An 11,597-nucleotide genomic window follows, 5' to 3' on the forward strand; every position below is an offset into this window, starting at 1 on the left:
CAATTCTTCACTTAGAATACCTTTAGTTTAAATAAACACTTTCAAAATAGCATTTAAAAATAAAGCGCGCGCGTAGAAAATAAAGACGGTTCCTATAGGATACTATAGTCGTTATGGGTGTCTAACACCTTCCCGTAGCGAAACCAACTCCCGGACCTCGATTCTCAAGGGTTTTGCTTACTTTTTCCCTTCCCAAGAAAAAATAAGATATCACCGGTTAGAAAGGTTCAAACGTAATCAATGTTTGACACCCGAAAACCAAGATAAAACAGTGTACTTATCGAATTTATTTATTCAATACGCCATTTTTATTTGAATTAATGTTGTGTACTTATTATAATTTGCTTATTCGATACGCAATATTTATTCGAATTCACGCTATCGCAATATTTATTCGAATCACGCTACCACAATATTTATTCGAATTTTAATTATTTGAATTCACGTTAGATTTTATTAGTTTTTATTCAAATTCACGTTAGATTCACGTTAGATTTCTTTAATACACATTTTTTATTTGAATTTTTGTATTTTATATAAATAAATGAAAATAAAAACTAAAATAAAGGAACACAAGTAATATATATAAAATCACATTTTATTAATATAATAATACATTTACAATGGGGTAAAACTAAATTTGCTTCGTCGTACCAATAACATTAAAAATAACATCTTCGTCGTACATTTATTCCTTAATAGGTGGAGTCATCTTCGTCGTACATTTATTCCTTAATAAGTGGAGTCATCTTCGTCGTACATTTGTTGACTGAGGATGAGCCTGAGAAATACCAGACTCACTTTAGTGAGTACATTAAGAAAGGAATCGAGGCAGATGGCCTTGAGGAGCTTTACAAGAAGATTCATGCTGCAATTCGTGTTGTTCCTCACATTTGCACTCTTGGGGTAAAACCAATTCAAAGAGGCTTACTTGAATATATAACCAATGAACAAGTTCTGGTTGAGTTTCTTTGAGTACTGGACTATGACAAACAAACATTTTGTAGAAGAAAGAGTAAAGAGGAGAGAATGCTAGGAAATGAGAGTAAGGAGGAGAAAATGTGAGGAAATGTGAGAATGTGAGGGTTTTTATAGGGGAAAAATGTAGAAAAAATAGGTTGAATGAATGATGGAAAAAGAGGTTGAATGATGGTAAAAGAGGTTGAATGTAGAAAAAATAGGTTGAATGTGGAAAAAATGTGGAAAATATGTGTTGAATGAATGAAGAAAAAGAGGTTGAATTGTGAAAAGGACGGTGCATCCTAGAACGCACGTAGCGGCAGTTAACTGCCGCTGAAAGCCTCCAGCGATTGTTAACTGCCGGCACATTAACCAGCGGCTGTTAACTGCCGCTGGGGGTAAAATCGTCATTTACTTGTGTCAATAGGAAGTATTTTATGTCAGAAAAGCAATATTTGTTTTGTTTTTTGTTTTTTGACAGCAGCACATGGTTTGCAAAGAGTATTGTTTTAATAAGAAATAAATATGTTACCTTACAAGAAATAAAATACACGTGATGTTTATTGAACAGTTTCTTGGTTTTATTTTTTTTTTTTTTGGTTATCTTTTTTGACCAAATTATATAACACATATAGTGGCAACACTGTATTTGCAATTTTAAAACAATATGGATCCTCGATCCAAATTGCAAACGACAAACATAATTTGGTTAAGGAGCTGTACAAGGTTTGCAAATAAAATACACGTGATGTTTGTGGACTATTTTTGACTTCTGAAATTGAAGTTGAGCACATTAATCATAAGAAATAAAATACACGTGTTGCTATATAAATACCAACACTAATCCTCCATTTGCCATCAAGCACAACATCCAAAAACCATTTCTCTATTCTCTTAGCAAACATGTTACCTCAAATATTAGCTATACCCGAATTGATCTTTGTTATATTCATACTCATTCTATCAGCTACATTTTTTCACTCAAAATGGCATCACAAAAATGGTAGGAAAAATCCACCGGGTCCAAAACCATTGCCAATAATTGGTAACCTTCACATGATAGGGAAACTTCCACATCGTTCCCTTCAATCCCTTTCTCAAAAATATGGACCCATAATGTCCTTGAAGTTAGGACAAGTCCAAACCATTGTGGTTTCATCACCTCAAACTGCTGAACTATTCCTCAAGACCCATGATAGTGTTTTTGCTAGTAGGCCAAAAAATTTTGTTTCAGATTATGTCACATATGGTAGCAAGGGCCTAACTTTCACCGAGTATGGTGACAATTGGCGCAATATGAGGAAATTGTGTACCATGCAATTATTGCATGCTTCAAAAGTTGAGATGTTTGCTCCTTTGAGAAAGGAAGAGTTGGGGTTTTTGGTTAATTCACTAAGGAAATCATCTACATTACATGAGGTTGTTGATGTCCACAAGGTTGTGGTTGATCTTATAGAGAATATTGGTCATAAAATGATAATGGGCCGGAGCAAGGATGATAGATTCAATATAAATGGAATTATTCACGAAGCAATGAATTTGATTGAAGTTTTTAATCTAGCTGACTTCGTGCCTTGGCTAGCCCCATTTGATCTTCAGGTATGTTACTACATCTGACCCAAACATAATAAAAAAATATGCCATATTGAGTAAAATGTATATAATTTAATTTTAGGCTTAAATATGTATATGGTATGTCCAAATATCATGCATTTTGGTTTTAATACATTTTTTTTTTAGTTTTAATACTTGCAAATATAGAATCTTTTGTTTTGGTCCTTCTTGTTTTGTTTTAATCCTTGTAAAATCAAAAAATATTCCCTCAAGAAAAAATCAAAAAGTAGGAAATGATATTTGTACAACCAATCTAAAAACATTTTACAAAAGTCCATCCAATCTAAAAAAAAAAACTTTTTTATGAATTTTAATCATATCAATACTTGATAAGATCAAATTAGTAAAATATTTGCGAAGTTGATCTACTCCTTTAAATTCAATGGTTGAATTGGAGAAATCTAATATTTATAATTAAATACTAAGAGGCTATATGCATAGTTACTATATATGTGAAACTTAATTAAATTATATACATCCACAGCTCATTTATCTAGTACTAATTCAACACATTATATATTACCTCATAAGGGAATAAAACGAAGATCAAAGAAAACAATGAAGGAGTTTGACGAACTGTTGGAGCACATAATCAAAGAGCATGAGAATCCACCGATTGGAGAACAAAGAGACCATCACGGAAAGATCAGCTTTTTGGACATATTGTTATCACTCATGAACCAACAAATGGAATCCCAAGAAGAAAATTATGTCATTGATAGAACAACCATCAAGGCTATTATAATAGACATGATTTTAGCAGCAACAGAATCATCTATAGCTGTAATTGAGTGGGCACTTTCAGAACTCATAAAGCATCCTAAGACAATGAAGAGACTTCAAGATGAGCTCGAGAATGTGGTTGGAATGAATAGGCAAGTTGAAGAGACCGACTTGGAAAATTTGCCTTATTTAACTATGGTTGTGAAAGAGACCTTAAGGTTGTACCCTGTTGGACCTTTGTTAGCACCTCATGAGTGTCTTCAAGATGTTGTTGTGGATGGTTATTATATAAAGAAAAAGTCAATAGTTTTAATAAATGCATGGACAATAGGGAGAGATACTAAGGTTTGGTCTGATAATGCTGAGATGTTTTGTCCAGAGAGATTTGAAGATAGTAATATAGACCTTCGTGGACATGATTTTCAACTTTTACCATTTGGTTCAGGTCGAAGAGGTTGTCCTGGAATGTGGATGGGTTTAACTACTGTGAAGTTTGTTCTAGCACAACTCGTGCATTGTTTCAATTGGGAGCTTCCATATGGCATATCCCTTGATGAGTTAGACATGTCTGAAAAATTTGAATTTGCCATGCCAAAAAGTCAGCCCTTGCTATCTGTGCCAACCTACCGTCTCTTTACGTAGTGGAATTTGCCTTATTTAACACAATCAAAAAGAGAACATGAGCCACGTTTTAGTCAAATTTCTAGTTTGGAAGGAGTAGTATTCTAGAGAATCCAAATCATTCCTTTGTTATGCTTTTTAATTCAATGAACTAGTTTGTATTCATGGGAAAATAAAAATAAAGGATATCCAATGTTTTATGAATGTTTTATGTGACTGTATTGTATCCAATGTTCATTTTTCTAAAGTAAAAAGAGAACTTCTTTTCATTCTTTACAAATAAAAGGAAATGATAATCAATCAATATATGTATATTATTTTTATCACGCCACATTTCACTTCCACGTTTACTCTCAATATTTTTATTTTTTAAAATAAATATTTTATTTTTTATGTCAAGTGTTGTAACACCCTAAACCCTTAAAGCGATAAATCACGCAAAGAATACAATCATACAAAGGATTTAAATACTTCTTCTATAAATCCAAAACATGCATAATTATTTTTTATCTCATCAACAGATAAATAAAATCTCCAAAGTAGTTATGCCACATATATCATAATACATCTTCAAATATAAATCTTAAAATCTTAACAAACTGTGTGATAGTCTCAACAAAACATGAAAAATTAATGACAAAGACTGATATCCTAATCAGAGCCCTAGACTAAGACTCCCAAAGTAAAGAACGAGGTAGCTCCGAAGCTAGCCTCAAGCATACTTGTAACACCCCGTTTTCCCAACGTAAAAATTTCACATATAAATCAGAGTCATTCAACATAAACGGAATGCTACACTTCTTAAAAATCATAAATGGAATAAATAACAATTCATCCTTCATAAATTGGTCAACATAAATATTCAAAAACTTCGCAGCGGATTTTAATTCAACAACATAATTAGTTTTGGCATGAAGGTCTCATCAAAACATCTCGTAATAATCCAAAAACTAAATCATAGTCATGTAAAATCATAAGCAGTACGTAAGGAATAGAAAATAGCCACAAAAGTTCTCATCCCGTTACGTATCAGAGCACCTAAAGACACAGTGAGAGATAGCCACTCACGACAACAATCAACAACTACTTATTCTCGATCACCTGCAAGTTACTCATACGAAGAGCAACATTTCCAAGCAGAAGGGGTGAGATTCACACACAATAATATTAAGCATATAATTCAACAATTATATTTAACAACATAAACATCATTAACATATCATAACAATGGTCATGTAGCATCATTATCATCAACATAATCAACTTCATAATCAACATCAATATCAACTTCATAAATCAACTTAACAACTTGACTCGACAATGCAACTTAACTCGACTATGCAACTTTATCATTTTACTCATCCATGTGGTACCATTCTCGGGCATAAGCCCTCGTCGCATTTGAGCATAAATATACTCTTAGGGCATGAGCCCTCGTCGCTATTGAGCAAAAGCTCTTAGGGCATGAGCCCTCGTCTTTATTGAGCAAAAGCTCCTAGGGCATGAACCCTCGTCTTTAGGGTGAATGACAAAGCATTCCAGGGCATGATCCCTCTTCTTTAATGATGATGCATGGACTCAACAACAATACTCTGACGACCAACAACTTCAACGACATCGACAAACAACTTACAACTTAAACGACATTGACGAACTACTTACAACTTTGAAGATATTGACGACAACTGTGGTAACGACAACGACAACGACTTCACATCGTAATTTCATATTCATCAATCATAAACAACGTCATATAACATCGTGTTTAAACACCAACAATTCATCATATAACATCGTATTCAAACATCAACAATTCATCATATAACATCGTATTTAAATATCAACAATTCATCATATAACATCGTATTTAAAAACATAATAAATTATACACAACAAATTTTCATGTCAAACCAAGGCTACTAGAAAGATATCACAATTATCAACAACTTTCATGTTTATACCAAAGACCAATTCAAAATAGAAAACGTGTGAAACAGACGCAAAAACATAAAATAAAGAATGTTGTCACCGTACAATTTCGCTAAGACCTTCTTGTAGTATTTTCATCATAACCCAAAAACTAAAAATCATATTCACGTCAAACCAAAGCCACTGGAAAGCTAACAAAACTATCTAAAACTTTCATGTTTACACCCAAGGCCAATTTTGTACCGATCAATACCAGTTTTTGTTTCGAAATCAAAAAAGTTGTGCAGAAAGTCCATAAAAATTCACTGTGACCTACGTGCAGTAATTTGACCATAACTCAATTTCTATAAATCATTTTGACATCAGACGAACGGCATTAGAAAATTAACATCCATACGTACAACTTTCGTGTTTACACCTAAGACCAATTATGTATCAATCAATACCAGTTTCTATTTCAAAATTTGGGAAAGTTGTGTAGAAAGTCCATAAAAATTCACTGTGACCTACGTGCAGTAATTTGACCATAACTCAAGTTCTATACATCGTTTTGACGTCAGACCAACGTCATTAGAAAACTAACATCCATACCTACAACTTTTTTGTTTACATCTAAGACCAATTCTGTACCGATCAATACCAGTTTATATTTCAAAATTCGGGACACAGATAAGAAAAATCAGGAAAAGCAACTTAAATTATTCAAACTTCACATTCATTCAAAAAATCATCACAATCAACAACAACAACTCAACATAATTCATACCCAATTTATAATATGACATTAACAACAACAATCATCAACAACTACAAATCAACAACAACATAACATAAATCATCAATTATCACTCTTAACCCTAATTCTCCAATTCTCAAAAACTAAACCTACAACATGTTAAATGAAATTTCCAGAATCATAGACTCAAGATTATTGAATGATAGTCCCACCCTTACGTTAGATTGATTGATTGCAAGGATTCTACAGACTTCTCTTCTCTAGGTTTCTCCTCTTTCTCCCAAAAACAGTTTGCATGTAATCCTTATTTTCTAACTCTGACTCTCCTCTTTATATATAAATCCTTAACCTACTTATTTTCCCTTATTTCCAATTCTTCCCCAAAGCCTCATTATTCTAAATAATTATATTTTTCCACTAAATATATTCTCCCACTAAATATATTCTCCCACTAAATATACTCTAATAAATAATAAAATAAAGCCACTCAATAAAATATCAACATATCACATAATTAAATAAATCATATAATTCGACTCTATCTCAAGAAAAATAATTAAATAACAAGGAGGGCGTTACAATACTCACAAGCAAGCAACTAATCCTGCAAGCCGTCTATCCATTCATACAAATAGGCAGGGGGTCAACCAAACGACCACTGGGGGTTAGATAACATTCCACAAATAATATATAATCAAACATAAGCATTCAAGGATTTCATGGATAGCACATATACATACTCATCACTTCTAGAATACTAACATCATGTTGTTTTTGGATTTCTAAACTGTTGTATTTGGATTTCCAAATTCTATTTTGAAAAAGAATTTCTACCGAAGTTATTACTATGTTGAGTCACGACCAGGCCGCTCTACTTAAGATGTTTCGTGGCACCGCCCAAAATTGTGCAAGGCAGACTATCAACCACGCCGCCTCTAGGATAATACAAGCTCAGCTACAACTGTGCGGTTAACTACTGCACTGTAGAAAACCGTTCGGGATTTACACCCTCAAATATCGTACTAAGACCACTCTTTAATACTGAAACCACTTTAACATGGTATTGTTACCACTCTGTTATGGTGCTGAGAGCAATCAAATATGATGTTACCGCCATTCTAACTTTAAGTTCTCCAAACTATCAATATGGTACTACGACCACTCAAATATGGTGATACTACCATTTCCACTTTTTAATTTCTCTTCAATTAAAAAAATATTGAAAGAATATTTATATACTATTAAGATCAATCTTAATTCTGGAGGGACATTACTGTTCCGAAAAGGGACAATGATCTTAAAAACACTCTTTATTTCGAAGGGACATACATTATCGAAGTGACTATGTTTTTAAGACATTTCTTAAATCCGAAGAGACATTATATCGAATAGGGACAAACTTCTTAAGAACACTCTTATTTCCGAAGGGACAGAAAAAAGGAGATGAGGAGAAGAATAGCTCGTCAACACAAGCTGGAGGGAGAAGAGGGAAAGAGTTTTCGACAACTCAATAGAAACTCTTTGGTGTGATTTTTGAACTAGGTGAGCTCTCCTTTTATATGGAGAGTTTGTAACTAATTTGGAGAAACTTAAGAATTAAGTAAACCTAAAAATTAAGCAACCCACAGATCAGCTCAAGTAACTGAAGTGAATAAATTAGTCACAAGGAAGGGGGGGTTTGAATTGTGACCCTATAAAAATTATATTGTAATTTAAAAAGTAATTCTCAAGTGGAAACTTGGAATGGTTAAGCTAATAGCAGACTTCAGAACATTCTGATGTCTGAGTGCAAAAACAGTTTAACAAAGTAAATGTGTTTGTGTGTGTTTGTGTTTGGAGTAAGTAAAGAGTATAGGGAAGAGAGAATCAACACACAGAAGTTTATAGTGGTTCCCCCAATGTGGTTAGTCCACTCCTCACAATCTTGTGAGAGTTTCCACTATGATGCTTGAGATAACCTCTCAAATCCTGCACCTTACAATCTGTGCTCACCTGAACACTTACAACTCTGTATTCTCTAAGCATCAGCAGGCTTGCACCTTGTTGCTAAGTTAACCACTTAGACTTTTACAACCTTTGCTCAAACTAACACTTTAGTACCCCTAAAGCTAGATGAGACTTTCTTTACTTCTTGCTAAGTTACCCATTTAGACTTTTACACCTTTTGCTCAAACTAACACTTTAGTACCCCTAAATCTAGATGAGACTTTACAAGATGTTTGGAGTTTTGTTGTTTGAGAAACAAACAGAAGAGGGAGAAGAAGAAGAAGTTATCTTTAAGAGAGATAACAAAGAGTATTGATTTACACTACAAAGAAGGTAAACAAAGCCTTCAGTGATGATCAATTTCATTTGCAAGAGATTCAAACAATCTTTATTGTTTTCTTGTATCCTTTGCAATTTGTGTGAAGTTTGAATGTTTGAGAATCAAACAGAGGAGGGGGAAGAGAAGTTATCTTTGCAAGAGATAACAAAGAGTATTGATGTGCACTAAGGAAACAAAAGCCTTAGAGATTGATCAATTTCAATTGCAAGAGCTTTTAAACAATCTCAAGTTGTTTATTTGTATGATTTGCAATCGTGCAAGTTATGATGAGCCTTTGATCTCTATTTATAGAGTGTTTGGGCTCATATAGCCATTGTAGGGTGTCCAATGGTGTTTAGCCACGTGTCCTGGGCCCCACAAGCTTTTACTTGAAAATCTAGGTGAACATTCTGACCATCAGAATGTTGTTGTGTTCCCAAGATGAACATCAGAATGTTGTTGTGTTCTTCATCAGAATGTTGATATTCATATGTTCTTCATCTGGGTTCATCAATGATGAATGTCTGATGAGTTTCTGGGTTTGTTCAAGGCATGACATGAGATTTGTTAGGCTTTATCCACCAAAAAGTAACTTCTCCATATGCATCAAAAGTTGCTGGATGAAGTAGGATAAAGTTGATTCAAATCTGCCTTGGATATTGTGCAGGAGAGAGGATAGTGGGTCTGCAACTTCAGGCCCATGCTTCTAGGAGATTTGCTTGATTTATCAGAGGATAAGTTATCTCTGATGCAAGATCTCCATTTGCTACCTTTTTCATCTTTCCACCAACTACACTGTTCATATGTGGAAGCATGTGCAGAGATGAACATTCTGACCATCAGAATGTTCCTTTTGTTCTTACTTTAGGATGATTTGTAAGACTTACTTTTAATGTAATTAATCCTAATAGTAAAGACACAACTGAAGTGCAGTGAATGCAACATCTAGGATAATATTCTCATTGGAATAATCCTAGTACTTTAATGTTCATAGTCTTAGATGAAGATTAAAGACCTTTTTGACATAGTTCCTTGTCCATGCCTTTATTGTTGATAGATCCATGCAGATGGACTTTTCTGGACCTTTTATTCATGTCAAGTGTACTTGCATGTTCTTCACGTTCTTGATGAATCTGGGTTTCCTTATGAACACCCTTCTGAACTTCAATCAGAACGTTCTGATCAACTCACTGATCAACATTCTGAACTAACTTTCTGAACTTCAGAGTTAGTTCATGAATTCAAATGTACTTTGATTTCTTGCATCTTGGTATGATTTAAACTTTGTTTTTGTCTTGGTTAATCACTCAAGAACGCACAAATACTAAGAACTATCAAAGTCCATTAATCTTTTAATAACCATAGATGCCTTTAATGATTTCTTGATCCAAAGTCAAAATCCTTTTCTGCATTCTTGGTGTGGACATTGATTTATGGGTTTGCTCTAATGAACCTTCTGAGCAGCCTTCTGAACAACCTTCTGAACTCCTTCTAGGTTCAAACATATGAACTTCAGAATGTTTCTTCTGGGTTCCTTCCTTTTTGACGGTTGTACTTTGTGCTGAACATTCTGATGTTCTTCAACACTTTGAACCCTATGAAGGTTGTTTATTTATTTCCTTCAAAGACTACTTGAAGCATATAAATGAGAGATCATTTGTTTTGACAAACAAGATGATTCTTTCTTTGAAGTCGAAAAGAATATTTCTTTGCATCTAATTCATCATTGCATGTAACTGATGACTTTAAATATTCTTGTTTATCCATGAAGTAATCCTTTATTATTTCTGGATATATTCAAGGTTAATGTTCATGATTATTATGAACTCCATTCATGTGAACATTCTGATCTCTGTTCATATGAACATTCTGAACTCTGAACTTCTTATCTTCAGAAGCTTTGGAAGTGTGATACTTTGAGGAGTTTCTGAGAATCTTCCTAGCTTGTATGCATATTTCCTTTTATCATATAACATAAAACTCGATGTGAGTTTTGTCACATAACTTCAAGCAGATTCTTGTGTAGCTTGTGATGTAAGTTCTTCCATCATGGTTCAAGTTCTTCCATCATGATTCTTGAGTTATGAATCTTCATGGAGATATGATCTTGTTGTTTCAACTGATGATATACTCATTCTTTCATTGATGAGTAGATATAATGCACTTGTGGGTGGCTTCTAGCTTATCCACTTATGTGATTCTTGTTCTTTTAACAAAAACTCAAGTGCAAACATCAATAGATCATCAATCATAAAACTTATCATTTATTCCACGAGGTTTGTTATCATTAAAACATTCATCAAAAAGATTTTTGCTTCAACAGTAACAAACTAATCAAATAAGTTCAAAATGAAACAAACCCACAAGATTAGATGAAACAAATTAATGAAGGACTAAACTGTCTAGAATATTTAGCATGTGCCTTAACTTAGTACTGGATACATTAAAATTAAAACATAATTTCGATTGAATGAATATATGCATCAATACAAGTTCGTACATCTGATAAAATACTTGCAGTCAAATACATATATCTAATACATATCATAATACATGAGAATGGTCTGCAACTGGTACGTACGAGCACTTGACAGAAAATCATTCAGCTTCATATATGTTACCTCTTATTGCGAGCAACCTCCTAATCTGTAAAATAAATAAATGGATTGGAAGAGACATGATGTCTCAGTGAGTTCCACATATCCTAGG

The 11,597-nt window shown here is 33.5% G+C and overlaps 1 protein-coding gene across 1 annotated transcript; it reads left to right on the forward strand.

The window, feature by feature from the left end:
* The first annotated feature begins 1,792 nt into the window (after nucleotides 1-1,792).
* LOC146916960 (cytochrome P450 CYP736A12-like) lies at nucleotides 1,793-4,122 on the forward strand. Its single transcript, XM_085718813.1, has 2 exons — nucleotides 1,793-2,559; nucleotides 3,106-4,122. The coding sequence occupies exons 1-2, from the start codon at nucleotides 1,864-1,866 to the stop codon at nucleotides 3,937-3,939; spliced, it is 1,530 nt and encodes a 509-aa protein (XP_085574939.1). The 5' UTR covers nucleotides 1,793-1,863; the 3' UTR covers nucleotides 3,940-4,122.
* The last annotated feature ends 7,475 nt before the right edge of the window (nucleotides 4,123-11,597 follow it).

The sequence above is a fragment of the Medicago sativa genome, chromosome 6, assembly GCF_051527215.1.
Source record: "Medicago sativa cultivar Bolivia chromosome 6, Bolivia_mono, whole genome shotgun sequence".
Classification (NCBI taxonomy): Eukaryota; Viridiplantae; Streptophyta; class Magnoliopsida; order Fabales; family Fabaceae; genus Medicago; species Medicago sativa.

Excerpts from the sequence above, each read along its gene's own strand:
- LOC146916960 (XM_085718813.1), top strand. The coding sequence starts at position 1,864 with ATGTTACCTCAAATATTAGCTATACCCGAATTGATCTTTGTTATATTC. Across the intron at positions 2,560-3,105 it reads TAGCCCCATTTGATCTTCAG|GGAATAAAACGAAGATCAAA; the intron begins GTATGTTACTAC and ends TTACCTCATAAG.